General features: G+C 35.1%; 1 protein-coding gene across 1 annotated transcript in view; it reads left to right on the top strand.

Moving 5' to 3' along the window:
• Positions 1 to 17275, top strand: part of CLINT1 (clathrin interactor 1) — a 72712-nt gene that overhangs the window by 35894 nt on the left and 19543 nt on the right. The window contains exons 2-7 of the mRNA XM_011947824.1: positions 3803 to 3907; positions 4518 to 4614; positions 7026 to 7134; positions 8100 to 8264; positions 11839 to 12016; positions 15516 to 15762. Of these exons, the coding sequence (XP_011803214.1) occupies positions 3803 to 3907; positions 4518 to 4614; positions 7026 to 7134; positions 8100 to 8264; positions 11839 to 12016; positions 15516 to 15762 (901 nt within the window). The remainder of the gene's footprint in view (positions 1 to 3802; positions 3908 to 4517; positions 4615 to 7025; positions 7135 to 8099; positions 8265 to 11838; positions 12017 to 15515; positions 15763 to 17275) is intronic.

Raw genomic sequence — 17275 nt, 5'->3', positions numbered from 1 at the left:
CAAATCTCTGATTGGAAAGAAGGGACAGCAGAAAACTGCTTAGAGGGATGCTTTAACCAACCCTCTTCCTGCCTGTCGTTGTACTGTAACTGGGACAGAAGAAATAATGGGGATATGTGGAATTTTTAACAACAGTTAAATGGAAAAGCATAGACAATTACTGTAGACATGATAAAAGAAACATTTGTACGTTCTTAGACTCGAAGTTTGATAAAAGTACCTTTTCATGTGGTGACAGTTGTGTGTTGATTGGCTAGGTTTCTTCCGCGTGTTTTATACAAAAATGGAATTGATAAACCATTTTTTACAAAAAAAAAAATTTCAACTTAGGAATCTCAATTGAGGATTGGTGAAAGTCCGTAAGTCACTTGTTTGACTGTAGTGTTAGTTTAAATGGTATGAAATTTATTGGGAAGGGGGATGTCTTTTTCTGTAATTTTGTTTGCAGTTCAAATTCTAGACCTTTGTCTGGAGGATTGTTTGTGTGTGTGTTTAAGAAACCGTTGAGAGTGCCCCCCCTAGCGTCTGTGATATATTCTTAAAACATCCATGTCAGAAGTTTTCAGAATTAAAAAGCCGTTTTTTTCCTTTCAAATCTGGACATAAATTTTTATTTTTATTTTTAGCACGGAAGAATTGTTTTTTTAAAAAAGGTCACTGGAATTGTGGGTAGGGCATAGATTGAGGGCGGTAGAAAACATGAGAAAGGAAGGATCAAAATACCATTTCTACCTTTTTAGAAATAGTTATTTTTAAATGACCTGGAATAAGGCCAAACCATACAGTGTTGTTTTTAGTTTACGGTTGTCTCTGAATTAATTGAAGCTTAAAATACTTTGTTTTGGAATTCTTTATGCCATCAGATCTCATCTTGAGGGGGGTTCTTTGCAGTTTCTGAAAGCAACAGCTTCATTGGAAAATAGCTTTTTTCTGGGGAGGGGAGTAGGAGACAGGGTCTCGTTCTCTGTCGCCTCAACCTCCTGGGCTCATGCAGTCCTCCCACCTCAGTGTCCTGAGAAGCTGGGACCACAGGTAGACGCTACCACGCCCGGCAAATTTTTGTATTTTTTGTAGTGACGGAGTTTTGCCATGTTGGCCAGGCTGGTAAGTGAACTTCTAGACTCAAGTGATCCACCTGCCTCATCCTCCCAAAGTGCTGGGGATTACAGGTAGGAGCCACTGCACCTGGCCTGGAAAATAACTTCAAAATAGATCTGGATTCTTCGTGTAAGCGTTCTGTTATTTTTTTGTTTTGTATTTGCCATATCCTTCTGTGGTTATACTTAATAACTATTTCGTGAGGATGTGCTGATGGCTCCCATTGTTTTTCAACCAAAGAAATGAGATTCTTAGATTATTGGCTCTCTGCCACCTCTCCCTCTAAACACAGCACTCACACAGGCCTTCAGCTAAGAATCTTGTGAAGGGTTACGGAAACAGAACCTTTCTTATTTGACCCATGGGCCTTTGTCGGTTGAACAAGGAAAGTAGTGTTCTGAAAGCTACAACATTTATGAAGGCTCTGGTAAAAATATTTCGTGTACATGGACTGGAGATTAACTTCTTTCATCTTGTTCTCCAACAAAGTAAACAATGCAAAGAGATTTCAAGTGCATTCTTGGTAATGAAATGCTTGGTGAATTATAATCCTAATTGCTATTGTTCATTTTCACAGCTGCATTTTGACACTTTTAACTGCCTAAGCCATGCATTCTTCAGCCACCAGGATAAACAAAAGCATTCTGAAATTCATCTTTTTGTGGCATCTTAAATTGTGAATCTGTTATTGGCTGCCTTAGTTTTATTTTGGTTCCATGGTTAATAAAATCAGGAGGAAACTTACTCTTCTACATTTATACATAAAACTGTTGTAATAGAACCATTACTGGATTTTAACAAAAATGTATTCCTTAGTGGTCTTAACATTTTTAAGTGGGGGTGGGCAGTGGAGATTATGGATTTATTTTAGTCCTGGGGAAGGAATTTGTATTTATTTTATCACATTAATTGGTATCTTAGGAGGCAGTTTTCTCCAAGATTTGAAAGAAAATAATAGGATTTTGCTTTTCTTCTGTAGAAGAACAGTGTCCTGAATTTAAATCTGAAAGCCAGATTGATTCAGTTTTTTGGCAAGTCACACTTATATGCATAATGGTTCCTTTAAAATTTGATCCAAACCTGTTTGTTGGTCTGTTCTTTAAACATGAAGACATTGAAGTGTTTGCAATAAATTTGAAATTTATATTTAAGAGATTTGAGTGCCAATTTCAACCAAACCTTCCTTATTCTAAAAATAGAACTTTCTGATGACTGAAAAGCCATATAGCAAAAGTGGGGTATATGTATGTAATAGTTACCAAATTCTGATTTTTCACTATTTCTAAGACTTAATGCTAAGTGGAAGAATTGAATTACCATATTCACAGACACCTGTTATAACAATTGTTTGGTAATAATTGGAGCTTTCGATGTCGAATGAATACTACTTCAGGATGTCACAGTTTTGCAGTATTTCTTTATTCTCAAAATGTCTTTGAATCCTTAAATTCATATAAGCATGAGAAACTCCATTTTGACAACCAAACATTTTGCCATCTCATGTCTTAATTTTATTTTTTCCAAAGTAAATTCTTTCATATAAAAATATTACGTGATGTTTTGAAATTCTCCTAATAGATGGTTATTTTATATATATTACCTTTTGTGTTTTGGAGACAGGGTCTTGCTCTGCTGCTCAGGCTGGAGTACAGTTGGGTGGTCATGGCTCCCTGAAGCCTTGACCTCCTGGGATCAAGCAGTCTTCCCACCTCAGCCTCCCTGGTAGCTGGAACTACAGGTGCACGCCAACACGTCTGGCTAATTTTTAATTTTTTGTTTTTGTTTTTAGAGACCAGGTTTCACTGTGTTGCCCAGGCTGGTGTTGGTTATTATATTTAATAGTAATAATAGCTAACATTTACTGAGTACTTCCTGTATGTCAGACACTGTGCTAAATAAACACCATTTGCTGTGCTAGCCTTTGAGGTAGTATGCTTATTTATTCCCATTTTATGGTTGAGGAAACTGAGATTAAGATAATTAAAATAATTTTGCCAAAGGTCACATAGTAAGTGATTGGAATCAGATCTTTCTGACTCCTGAGGCCCAGATCATTGCCGAAGTCCTAAGGGAAAGTTAGTGTGCATCATACATTCTCCTGATGGAATATTATGCAGCCAGTAAAAATGAGGGTTACAGTGAATATATGACATAGAAGTGTATATGATAGAGTAAACGAGAAAAGACTAAGAGATTACAGTTCAACATTTATAGTGGTTCTAAACATCTGTAGGTATCTTTGATTTATTATTTTTAAAAAACGTGATATAGATACTGTTTAGCTGTTACATAATTTTGCCTAATTTATAGGATTTCTATAAGCAGGAAACATAAGCCTGCATTGCATGTAAACCAGATCTGGTCAAGAAACTTGACAACTTAGTTTTATAATAGACTCTAGCATGTTCATTTTTTTTATTTTTAATTTGACCCTCAGCCATTTTTTACTGGACTTACGCCAGCTCTAATGCAGTCTCTCATCTGTATTCTTGAAGACTAATGGAATAGTAAAATCTGCTTAAAGATAACTGAAGTGTGTTACATAGTGTCCTTGGGGTAGCTTGTGCACAAAAGATGTTTTCTCTCCCACCCTGTAGAGGTAGCTCATTAAGACACCCCGTAGTGTCATTATTAAGTTTTCATGTGTTTCTCAGTTTTGATGCTAATCTTTGTGCGTATGTGCGTGCATTTTTTTCCTCTGCAGCACCAATGTGGTTATGAATTATTCAGAGATCGAGTCTAAGGTTCGAGAGGCAACGAACGATGATCCTTGGGGACCTTCTGGGCAACTCATGGGAGAGATTGCCAAGTAAGTGATAATTTGACTCAGCAGTGCAGAAAAAAATCAAAGTATCTTAACACAGAAATGTGAAATTTGCTTTCAGATTTAAACTGTTTGGCTGCCAGAATATAAATTTTGTATAATCATTCAGATAGTAATGTAGAAAGTTTCAGATAGTAATGTGGAAAGTTTTATGCAGTCCATTCCCCTTAAAAATTTGGCTCAAAAAAGAAACTCACAATGTATCTTTTTCAATTAAGTTTTGAGATATGCTGTAGCTCACCATGTAAAATTTTGACAAATACATATAAAATAACTTGAAGGGCAAGTTAGAAAAATTTTTTTCTGTGAACATCTGGGACACTGTACCAGTGAATGAAGAGCTTGCAAAATATGATATTAATTAAATTATTAATTGCAAAGTATTGATTAATTAGTGGGACTTACATATGTGCCAGGTAGTGTATAAAACATAGGGAAAACATTTTCAAGGAAGTACACGATCTTCTAAATTTTTTGAATTATGTTTATTAATTTTTAAAAATGCTTCGGGGAAACACCAAATTAGAACAAGTCTGCCATCTACTGTCAAAATTAATATATTGCAGACTCTTAAAGAGAAGGATTCTTTTTTCAGGGCTACATTTATGTATGAACAATTTCCAGAACTTATGAACATGCTTTGGTCACGAATGTTAAAAGACAACAAAAAGAATTGGAGAAGAGTTTATAAGGTATGAACACAAATCTGCTTTAATTACTTGACATGTTGAAAACAAATGCTAGAAATTTAAAGTGTATATACATAGGTGGTTTTGAAGTATATTAAATCCTAGAATAGAATAATTGAAAACACATGAAAGAAATAGATTTGTTATTTGTGTTCTATTTTCTAGTCATCATGAACAACTGTTCTGAATGAGAAATTCTTAATACTTCTAAATGTTGATTATTTCTTAAAATTTTTCCTACTAAAATGTTTATGCATGTCAAAAATAATGCATCTATAGTAGTGTGCATGTTTAGTGTATGAGCAGTTAAGATGAATACCACAGTCTGAATGGTTTGTTATCCACATAGACATTTACCTAATTTATGGTAGTATTCTCACAGTATTCTGTATCACAAATGTTCAAAATGTAATTCTAATTTTAAATTTGTGACTATGAACTTTTTATCAGATTCCTTTTGTTTAGTTCTGATCTCATATAATGCAGAATTCTATAGTAATATAGTCATCTGTGCTTCTATACCTACCATATTTTCTTGCTTCTTCAGAATGTTTTTCTTTACTATCCAAAATGACATAATTTGGCTTTTAGGATTGAAAATCTATGTGTTAGTTTCATGTTTTTTTATGTTATTTTTTTCTGAAAACATTCAGTGTCATTCCCTTAGGTTGCATGGTAGGTGTGATGAAATAATTGAAATATCGTAAATTAAATTTGCTTTTTGTTTTTTGTTTTTTTTTAATTCTTGGGTAAACTCCTTTTTTAAAGAATACAGTCATATATACCACATAAGGACATTTTAGTCAGTGATGGTCTGCTTATATGACAGTGGTCCCATTGGATTATAATACTCTATTTTTTCTGTACTTTTTCTATGTTTAGTTACAAAAATACTCAGCATTGTGTTACAGCTGCCTATAGTAGTCATTACAGTAACAATATTGCACAGGTTTGTAGCCGAGGAGCAATAGGTTGTCCTATAGATCGTCAGTGTGTAGCAGGCCATTACCATCTAGGTTTGTGTAAGTACACTCTGTGATATTAGTACAGTGACGAAATTTCCTAATGGCACATTACGCAGAACATATCCCTATCATTAAGTGACACATGGCTGTAAATTACTGGTAGGAGGAGGTTTTGTGTGCCTCAGTTTTACCAACCTAACTAGATTTTTTTTGTTTTTGCCACCCTCTCCTCTCCGCCTAACTAGATTTTCATATACCTAATCAAGTGAGGTTTGTTCCAAGCAATGTTAAGTTCAAAATGTACAATTTATTATATAATATATTCACAAAGTTTTGTAGGAGTAACTACTATCTAATTCCAGAACATTTTTGTCACCCTATAAAGAAACCCTATACCCATTAGCAGTCATTCTAAATTTACATTTTAACAAAATTTAGTTTGGGGCTAGGGGTTGGTTGTTGGTTGGTTGTTTTTGAGACAGTCTGGCTTTGTCACCCAAGCCAGAATGCAGTGGCGTGACCTTGGCTCACTGCAGTCTTGACCTCCTGGGCTCAAGAGATCCTCCTGCCTCAATCCCCTAAGTACCTGGGACTATTGGCGTGTGCCTCAGTCAATACCCAGCTATTTTTGTTTGTTTGTTTTGTAAAGACATCTCACTATTTTGCAAAATTTTCTACAGGTTTTATTATTATTATTATTATTATTATTTGGTAACAAATTTTTTTTTTTGGAGACAGTCTCTCTGTCGCCAAGGCTGGAGTGCAGTGGTGCGGGCTCAGCTCACTGTAACCTCCACCTTCTGGGTTCTAGTGATTTTTGTGCCTCATCCACCTGAGTAGCTGGGATTACAGGTGTGGGCCACTGTGCCCAGCTAATTTTTGTATTTTTAGTAGAGACGAGGTTTCACCATGTTGCCCAGTCTGGTCTCAAATTCCTGACCTCAAGTCATGCGCCCACCTCGGCCTCCCAGAAAGTGCTAGGGTTACAGGCATGAGCCACTGAGCCTGGCCACAACCTTTTAAAACAAAAGCCACATAATTAACCTCGAAATTAAATTTTATCTGGGGAAAATACTATAGGATTGCTTAATTACCAAATAATTTCTGGCAATTCAGTTCCATAATGCTCAGATAAAAAGTAAAAACTGAGTCAGCTTTCTAAAACCTTATTGTCTATTTATATCATACATTCAGATATTTTGAACATCAGAGTTTGTCTTTGACACATAGTATCCAGATGATTTATAATTATTTACTATGCTTAATATAAGAGGAACTTCAAATTAATTATGTAAGTTCTAGATTATGTGTTTAGAGTCTAATGTAAAGAAACCTCACCACCAGCATGAAGATTCTTTGTTTGCTGTGTTAGAATTATTTTTTTAACCATTTACCAAAGCTCTACTGACTTTATTTCATTAAATCATTTAGTGCTTTGTATTTTTACAGTCGTTGCTGCTCCTAGCTTACCTCATAAGGAATGGATCAGAGCGTGTTGTTACAAGTGCCAGAGAACACATTTATGATTTACGATCCCTGGAAAATTACCACTTTGTAGGTGAGCAATAGAAAAACCTTATAAGCAAATTAAAACAGTAGTTGGAGTTGTCAGTCACCTGAACCAGCTTAGAAGCTTCTCTGCTCTAATTAGAATGTGACTGTTGCTGGTTGTGTGACGAGTGCAGAATCCAAGACGTGGGGCCCTAGAGTATTAATTAGTGAAGACAAGAACTTGCAGAAAAGACTGGCTAATAACAACAGAACCAACACAACATGAGTGTTCGGGTTTATATTAAAATATGCACTGGAGACTGGTCCCCTGTGGTGTCCATAAAGGAATAGCTTTAATCATATGGGAAGAAAAGGTTAGAGCCCCAAAACACACACATCTGTTTGAAGCTGGGTTTTTTTTCCCTCCCACCAAATAATATTTACTGTGCAAAGGCAGCAAGGCCACAGTGTGTTTTGAATGTGAAAGAGGCTGGAGAATGAAGCACATTTCATTTTGTAGCGTACCCCAGTTGTAAGCACTTTAAAAATTCAGTTTTTGAGCTACACTAAAACCTGATAATTAGTGTTCCAGACTTGTACTGGAGAAACCAAGACATTTGTGTGCTTTTCAGTTATTAACATGCTAAAGTGATTCTTCCTTTGGTTTGTTTTCTTAAAATATGATAGAAAAACACAGTAGCATTTATGGATATGTCTATTTTGTGTGGTCATCATCAGTAATCCTTTCTATTGAATCTTTAATTGACCTTGCATAGTACCGTTGTCTGTGGTCCTTTTTAGTTCATCTGTACATACGTGCTCTTATAAGCCAAAATTCCATTTTAGAACTTATAATTTGCTGAGGAGGAAATGACAAAGTTAAATAGCACAACTTGCTTCTTTTTATTGTTTTTTTAAATATTGAAGTTGGTTTCTTATGTTGAAGTTTTTGTGTCTGTTTTTTTGTCTTAAAGAGCTTGATACATATTAAGTGAATTCTTAGGTTTTGCTTCTCTCTTACCATCCTCATAGATGAGCATGGCAAGGATCAAGGTATAAATATTCGACAGAAGGTGAAGGAATTAGTTGAATTTGCCCAGGATGACGACAGACTTCGTGAAGAGCGAAAGAAAGCAAAGAAGAACAAAGACAAATATGTTGGGGTTTCCTCAGACAGTGTTGGAGGATTCAGATACAGTGAGTATCAAAGACAAGCTGATACCTAAGCATCAGCTTAACTTCTTGAGTATATTTTAAGAATCAGTGAAATACCAAAGACCAAAATGCTAATTTTCTTTTCTAGGAATACATAGAATACTAAAATACACACAGTACTAATTTTGGCTTCTACTATCACATGAATCTTCCTATTTTTTAACTTGTGGGTTTGGCAATAGGATTTTAACCATTAATGGCTGATTAAATGACTGAGTACTTTGTGGTGACATACAGAGATTAAAACAGATGTATACCCTTCCCTCTTAGGTTTACCATTCTTTTAAAAAGAAGGGGGAAGAAAGTTTCTATAACTTAGAGTTTAGAGTATAAAAATATAAAGTTTGATCAGGAGATTTATCTTTCTAATTTGAAACCAATTTAGCTGTATTTTTGGCCCAAACCAGATAAGCTTCCTGTCAGTCATTCTAGCCTTAGTCTCTCTTTCCTTATTTAAGCATTGCATAATTTGACATATAAAAGATGACTGCAGTACTCTCAGATTTTCATCTAGGCCTATTGCTTTGTATTGCTTCCCAATACATTTAAGAGCAGCTAGAACATTCATCTTTCATGTTTATTTTTAATGTAATAATGTAGTTTCTCTAAAATAGGGCATAGGTGCTTGAAGCAGATACACAAAATCAGAACTGTCTTTCACGGCATGTCCCTTTGGACTTGTTCTGTCTTCTGTGAGCTCTGACAATCTCTTGGTCATTTTGTGTATATGCAGACAGGCCAGTGCTGTGTATCTTAGCAGCTGTTCACTGAGGCTCTCCAGCTCCCCCTACCCATATATGTTTATATTTGGATTATATTGAGGTCTCGTATCTCCTTCAGTGGAACCAAGTAAAAATCTTAACATATAAAATATACTTACTCATTTGTTCCTCTGCTTTCCGCTCTCAAAGAAAAAATACTGCATTTAGTTAGCTGTTTAAGGATGTTGCTAACAGCAGAAAAATTCCCTTTTTTATATTGAAACATCATATGCAAGTCAGGTTTTTCTTTTTCTTTTTTTTTTTTTTTTTGACAGGGCTAATTCATAGGCAGTGCAACCAGAGTCAGCCACAAGTCGGTTTTTGAATTGGGCAAAAGTATTTCTCCTAAAGCATATAAATAATGTTTTGGAGTTTCTATTTGGGGAAGTCTGAAGTTTTTGGATTATTTACCCAAGCAGTAATTTTATTCTTTAGTTTTTTCAAAGTAGTTGTAGCAGCTTAATGTGTTTTTAATAGAAATTGCTATTTGAAACTTATTTCCAGACTATTCTTGCTTGTATCTTTCTTTTTGCCAGTATGATATATAATTATATCAGCTAAACTTAGAAAATTGAATACGTTTTCAAACTCAAATGCACTAACTGCAGCATCTGTATTAAAGGTAGAGTTGGATATCCTGTGTGTTTGCATCACATTCTTTTGCTAAGTTATTGTTCATGGTTTATATTATTCAGACTTAACTAATCACTATTAGCAGTTTTGTGTTTTTTCTTTTCTTTTTTTTTCTTTTTGAGATGGAGTCTCGCTCTGTCGTCCAGGCTGGAATGCAGTGGCACCATCTCTGCTCACTGCAAGCGCTGCCTCCCAGGTTCACGCCATTCTCCTGCCTCAGCCTCCCGAGTAGCTGGGATTACAGGCACCCACCACCATGCCCGGCTAATTTTTTGTATTTTTAGTAGAGATGAGGTTTCACCATGTTGGCCAGGATGGTCTCGATCTCCTGACCTTGTGATCCGCCCACCTCAGCCTCCCAAAGTCCTGGGATTATAGGCGTGAGCAACCGCGCCCGGCCTGTGTTTTTTCTTTTTCTTTCTTTCTTTTCTTTTCTTTTTTTTTTAGGAGTCTCGCTCTGTCACCCAGGCTGGAGTGCAGTGGTGCAATCTCAGCTCACTGCAACCTCCACCTCCCGGATTCAAGTGATTCTCCTGCCTCATCCTCCTGAGAAGCTGGGACCACAGGCGGGAGCCACCATGCCTTGCCAATTTTTGTATTTTTAGTAGAGACAGGGTTTCGCCATGTCAGCCAGGCTGGTCTCAAACTCCTGACCTCAAGTGATCCGCCCACCTCAGCCTCCCAAAGTGCTGGGATTAGAGGCGTGAGCCACCATGCTGGGCCAGTTTTGTGTTTTTTCATTCTGACATTAGATAATGTCTTGCCAGTATCCAGTATCTTTAGCACTAACTCAGTATGGTATTGACCATGCTAATCAGTTTGGTTTTCATCCACTTCCATTTTTTGTGTAAATTTGTTTCTTTCCAAAGTCTAGTTCATCACACTTGTTGAAATGTACATACACATGGTTGAAAAATCACTTATTTTTTAAAAATCATCCTGTTTTAAATTTTGTCTAGAAAACTTCATTTTGTCGTGTTTTCTTTAAGTTGATGGTCACTTCCAGATTCAGTAAATATGTTAAAATCCTTAAACATTTACAGAAAATTTTAGCCTTGCAATTTTAGCAGGCAATTCAGCAGAATGATTTTGTTCAATCTCCAAAGGCTGTGTATCCTTTTAGATCCTATAAGCAAAAGTTCAACACAAAAGCTTCATTAGCCACTTTTCAGTTATTTTGTTGTTCCTCATTGTCCTTCTTTTCTTCCAACCTGCCTTAATTTTGAATGTTTTCTTTTTTTAAAAAACCTCACGTGCTCTCTGTACCTTCTACTCTTGCTTCTTAAGTTGAATTTGGACATGGAAATAAACGAATTTCATTTTGTGTCCATAATTCCTATGTCTCTTTTAGGGCCCTAAGGGCAAGGACTAAAACAAATCTTGACATTTTGGGTTTTTTGTTTACCGCCAGGATCTATTCTCTGCATTCGCAAATTCACACAGAGGCTCTAGGTTTCACCAGTCTCTGCATATGTTTGGAATGGATGTTTGAATTGGTTGACACTCTTCTGAACTACTGTTTGAGCATACTTCCTGATTCTAGCGTGTGTAGTTTTTGGTAGTTAGAGTAATTTTTTCTTTGTACAGTAATGACGGAATGCTTTCCCATCCTTTGAAAATTCATTGAATTATTATTTTAGTTTGATACTGAGGAATGACAGTTATTGAGACCTTTTAGCTTATTGGGACATGTGGCATTCAGAGTGGAGTTCCCTCAGATTGTATTTTTTAAGATACTGTTGCTACCCAATACTTTTCTGAAAATTGGGAAACCATTAAGGGACAGGAATAAAATATATTAAGTGGCTTTTGTAAAAACAAAAAGATTTTCATTTCTCTTTTGCTTATATAGCTTGTGTTGGTTTTGAGTTTTCCACTGCTCCTTTCAGTAGCCTTTAAGAATTTCCTGATATGCTGCGCTGTGCATTAAGGTTGTGTAAGTATTCATAAACAAAAGCTTTTGAATCTGCATTCCTGCCACTTAATGACTGGCATTACATTCTATGCCTTGCTGTAAATTGTGTTGATTCAGCACTGTGGGAGCTTTCTGTTTTCCTTTGAAAATGATTTTATTATGAGGAAAAGCCTGAGAAATAAGGACTTGTAGATACCTTTTGAATTTAATGTCCTTAGAGTTGCTTGTTTTTTAATGCTCTATATAGGTGAAAGATATGATCCTGAGCCCAAATCAAAATGGGATGAAGAGTGGGATAAAAACAAGAGTGCTTTTCCATTCAGTGATAAATTAGGTGAGCTGAGTGATAAAATTGGAAGCACAATTGATGACACCATCAGCAAGTTCCGGAGGAAAGATAGAGAAGACTCTCCAGAAAGATGCAGGTATTTTAACACTTTGTCTCCCAGGTCTCTTAGAAAGAGTCCTAAATTTATGCCACTGGGTTTTTGGTTTTTTTGTTGGTTTTGTTTGGGGTATTAACATTATCTGAAATTGGGCTTTTTTTTGTCTTTTTTTTTTTTTTTTAAATAGACTTCATTTGTTTTTAGAGCAATTTAAGCTCACAGAAAAATTGTGCATAAAGTACAGAGAGTTGCCATATGCCCATTTCCCCTTCATAACAGGTTCTGTGAACATCTTGCATTACTATGGTGCATTTGTTGACAATTGAAAAGTCAGTATTGATACACTTATTAACTAAAGTCTATAGTTTACATTGGGGTTTCCTATATTGTACACTTCTATGGGTTTTGACAAATGCATAATATTTCTCATTACTGTGTCATATAGAATAGTTTCACTGCCCTAAATATGCCCTGTGCAGAAATGTGGAACAAGTCTTAAATGTGCAAGTCATCCTTGCACAGGGAGCCTGCTAATCTTCCCTGTATTATTCTGGTTTTAGTATGTGTGCTGCCGAAGCAAGCACTGTGCAACTATTTTTAAGATGCTAGGTTATACACTACTTGCAATTAGTATTGACATACTTTCCATGTTGCCAGTGTCTACTTATTTTTGAAGTTGATCCTGTGTATTTTTATTCAGGCTGGTAGTCTTCCCTTGGATTTTTTTTCCGTGGTAAAAACTTGTATAGATTATTTTGCATTTGAACCTTAGATGATCCAGGGACCTAAGATGTTAAGGGATAATGAAGTTTACATATTAAGTTTAATTAAACAGAAGTTAAAGGATTTGAAATTTAGTGCTTCCTTGACATTTCATTATGATTCTGTGTCAGTGTGTACCAGAAAAACAATCCAAATGGATTTTGAACCGGTTTTTGAGAACAGATCTGTATTTTTTATAAACTACATTTTCTGATGGTAGGGCATTCGTATTTCGTTTTACATGGAACAATACTTTGAACTTTGCAGCACTTTTGTTCTTACCTACCAATATAGTTATAAACCAGTTTTTCTGACAATGTAAAGGGTAATGCATATAGCACTTAATTTACAAAGCAAATTTTACTTTGTAAATTTGACCCTTATCATTTGTGCCTCACAATATCTCTACTAGAGTAGCATAAGAATTTTGCCTTTATTGTTTATAAGTAAAACCTAAGATCCAGTCACACTGTGTGGAATTGCCTAAGTAACACAGTTAGTGATGGAACCAAGCCTTCAAGTGAGTTCTCGTAACTAAATACCATCTCTTTTTTTTTTTACCCTGTGCCAAAAATCTTAATAATTCAGAATTAGGGATCATTAAAAAGAGGCCCAAACAAAAATACAATCTAATTAGTGTATTTTTAGGATATTTTCATATGTTTTAAATCCCTGGAATGTCTCTTCAGGAAATACCAACAGAATAATGACCATAATTTCAATAATGTTTTCCAAACCAAGCCAAAACTTATACAGGCTACAAAAACATTAATGAAGAAAACAGCTCCATATATTTGAAATGGGCACCATTTCCCTCCTAATGTTTAGTGTTTATAATTATCATACGCATCCTTTTTCAGTATAAAAAAGCTAGATATATAGTTGTAAAATAGTTTTATTCAAAGTGCTAAAAATAAGTTCTGGCTCTTCAAAGATCACATTCCAGTTTTTCAAACAGTCTTGAAAAAGAGGCATTCCAGGGCAGGCTCAGTTCCATCACTAACTGTGTTACTTTAGGCAGGTCCACACAGTCTGATTAGGTCTTAGATTTTACTTATAAACAATAAGGCTGTGTAGGCTGGTTAGAAATCTGTGTGTGTTCTGTATTGTTACTTTCTCTCCTTTGTCCTTCTATCCTTAGTTTTTTTCTTTCTTTGTCTCCCTTTTATTTCTGTTTCTCCCATGATTTTTATTTTTTATGTTGCCTCTAAGACAGGATCTCCTAGAGTTTCTAAATCTTTAATGAGTATTTAGGTTTAAAAGAGTGAAAATGCAGGGAACATGATTTATCATGATAATGATAAGACACACCAGGAACTTTTGATCTTAAAGTATGTGTGAGAAAAGAGTAGATTTTTTGACAAAGTTGCATGTGACCTCAATCTCAATGGCACGTTACCTGAATTTCATACTTATTAGTTCACTATTACATTCAGGAATTCTTGAACATTGATCAGATATGGAGCTTCCATTTATTTCATTGTGTGCTAGTCAGATTTATATTTTCAACTTGTAAACAAATTATTTTGCACTGAAATAAAATTGGGCACCAAAAAAGTAAGAAATTTCAGTTTTACTTATAGGACTAATGGGAATCTTCAGGTCATTTGTTGTTGAGAAATTAGTAAGAGCTTTTGAATATGTATCAGAACTTGTAGGTTCCTTAAAATGTTTATATATAAAAATATATTTAACCTCTTTGCTCTGTGTGGGAAGTCACTCTTATTGATCTTTAATTTATACAAGTTCCAAGTTGGTTTATATTTAAGTACAAGTTGCTGTAGTTCAGTCTGAGGTAAATTGTATCAGCAGTAGTCATAGTTTTAAAGGAGAATTTTAAATATTATATTCCAGGATATTTATAAATTAAACCACCTGCTCTAAAATTAAGTAGTATAGGTAATGGAACATGTTTCAAGTAATTTTTTTCTGTCTCCTACTTACAATGACGTGTTCCTGGAGAACAGACTAGGGCTGATATTTTCATTCCTAGCATATGAAAAACCCAGGTTTTTACTCTTTAGTTTTTAAAATCTTTTTCACTATTAAAGAAAAAGGAAAGAAAATTTTTTTGAATGTGGCTGAAGGATAATTATCTTTAAAATATTTTAAATATAGTTGTTTTCTATAAAGCATTTTCTGTAGTTATATAAAAGTTTGATCTGATACTATAGTAAAATAGCACAGTTGTAAAGTGCATTCCCTTATATTTTCATGCATTTACAGATGAGAGTTTAATTATTTGAATTAAGACGTATGACTTTTTTTAGCATCCATTGAAATTTTAATATTATGTACATATATTAGTCTTTGAGAGTTGATGCAGAATTGTGATATAAAAGTGGAACTATAGCTATTTGCACACAATCCATGTCAAGAAAATAATCATCAAATGCAAGTGTTTGAACTCTCAGGGTCTTATCGTGGATTCTGATACCATATCCTGCTATTTTATTTTTAAATTAAGCTTAAATCTGTAATAAACAAAAACTTGAGTTATTTTGACATTTTTTATTTATGCACGTTTATGTAAATACTTTTTTGTAGCAGTGTTTTAGACTTATATAGGATATTCTCTGTGTTCCCACTCCCCCTCCCCAGCACACGCATATCATTATTCAGACAGCTTAGATAACATTCTGTTGATCCCTGTCAAATAGTCAAAGTATGAAATTTTGGAGTTACTGCATTTGAAATTCTTTAGCTCAAATCACTGAGGGACCCATTTTAAAATAATCCCATCTTATTATTTTGCTTCATTTTTAATATCTTTTAGCGACAGCGATGAGGAAAAGAAAGCGAGAAGAGGCAGATCTCCCAAAGGTGAATTCAAAGATGAAGAGGAGACTGTGACGACAAAGCATATTCATATCACACAGGCCACAGAGACCACCACAACCAGACACAAGCGCACAGCAAATCCTTCCAAAACCATTGATCTTGGAGCAGCAGCACATTACACAGGGGACAAAGCAAGTCCAGATCAGAATGCTTCAACCCACACACCTCAGTCTTCAGTTAAGGTGGGAATGGCGGTAGTTTACACATTATACATGGTTTTATTTTTATAAACCGCTCTTAGAATTTCTGCATTAGTAGGCTTGGGCATTTCTAGGCAATCATATTAATTATAGATCATCTGGCATGTGTTACCCAGAGACATTAATAATAAGAAATCTCTTTGAGGGAAGAAACCTGTCCAATTGCTGAATAATTGTCTGGGTACTTTCTATGAAAGTAGAAATGACACTTTTGGTTCATTTGGGGAAGGTTGTGAATCAGAATGTAGTGCATCTGTTCCCTTCTAGACAGCACTGGTTACCAACCACAAGTAGATTCACTAAAGAAAACATTGGAAGTATTTGGAAGTTTTAAGAAATGACAAACGAGGGAGTAAGAAGAGATATATAGGGGCAAGTTATCTCATTTAATGTAGAAACATTGCCTATAAAGGGAGGTGTGTTTGCCTCACAGTCATTACTGATTGGTACCAGAAGAAGCACTGCCTCTTGTACCATCTTCGTTTGTTTTTATTTACCATAGACATGAAATCCACCTGCTAGTCCAAACCCTAGTCTTTTCAGCAGAAATCTGCCAAAGGGGGAGATTTGCCTCAAAAGACTAAATTATTGTTTTTATCACTTTCCCCCACTACTGTTTCCCCAGTTTGTGTCTTTGCAAGAGAAATAGCTACAAGCTGGGAAAAACAATTTTCTAATGTGTCCAGCAAATTGTAGGTGACTCTAAAAATAGAACCAGGCCTACTTAGTTGCAATAACAAACACCGTGTCAGCTTTTGCCAGATATCTGTATAATTTTTTTAATAATAGATTGAGACTTTTATCACGTATCTTAAAAAAGGATTTTAAATAACAGTTTGTAGTATAGCCTGAATATATGACACTGTGCAATAAATATTTTATATTTGTAGTACAAGCTTCTTTTTTATTTCCATTTACCCTTCTCCCCCCCAAAATGTCTAGAAGGTTGAAGTTACCCAACTCATTTGAATCTCTTTTTTAAGGTGTTTTGGAATCACAGTATATAGTATTTTAATCTTCCAAGTTCAAATCAACATGCCTAGGATCTTAGTGTTTCCCCATTGCCTAATAATTGAGTTCTAATTTAGCATGTACGTATCGAACATACAGGACATAGGTATTTTGGTATCAGGGTGCTTATTAGCTCTGTGGAGAAGACAAAAATAGTATTACAGGTATAGGCCTCACAGTTTAGTTTGGGAACTAAGTATGAAACAGATTCCAGAATATATCAAATAACATAGAATTACACTAACTTGTGTGATATACAAACAATAAGTATTGCTAAGATTCATAGAAATGTAGAGCTGTTTAGGATCTTGACCTCTAATCCAGTGGATCTCAAGCCTTGGAATTATCTAGGGAGCTTTCTTGTAAACAGGCCAAGGTCTTGGCCTTTTTAGTTTATATCTGGGCAATTATGACTCAATATATTGTATGGGACTGGTACATATGCTAGGGTTTTTTTTTTTTTTTTTTTTTTTTTTTAAATAGA

Source organism: Colobus angolensis, unplaced genomic scaffold, assembly GCF_000951035.1.
Source record: "Colobus angolensis palliatus isolate OR3802 unplaced genomic scaffold, Cang.pa_1.0 Scaffold27, whole genome shotgun sequence".
Lineage (NCBI taxonomy): Eukaryota > Metazoa > Chordata > Mammalia > Primates > Cercopithecidae > Colobus > Colobus angolensis.
The sequence above is the reverse complement of the archived record's forward strand: the minus strand, read 5'-3'. Positions and strand labels throughout refer to the sequence as shown.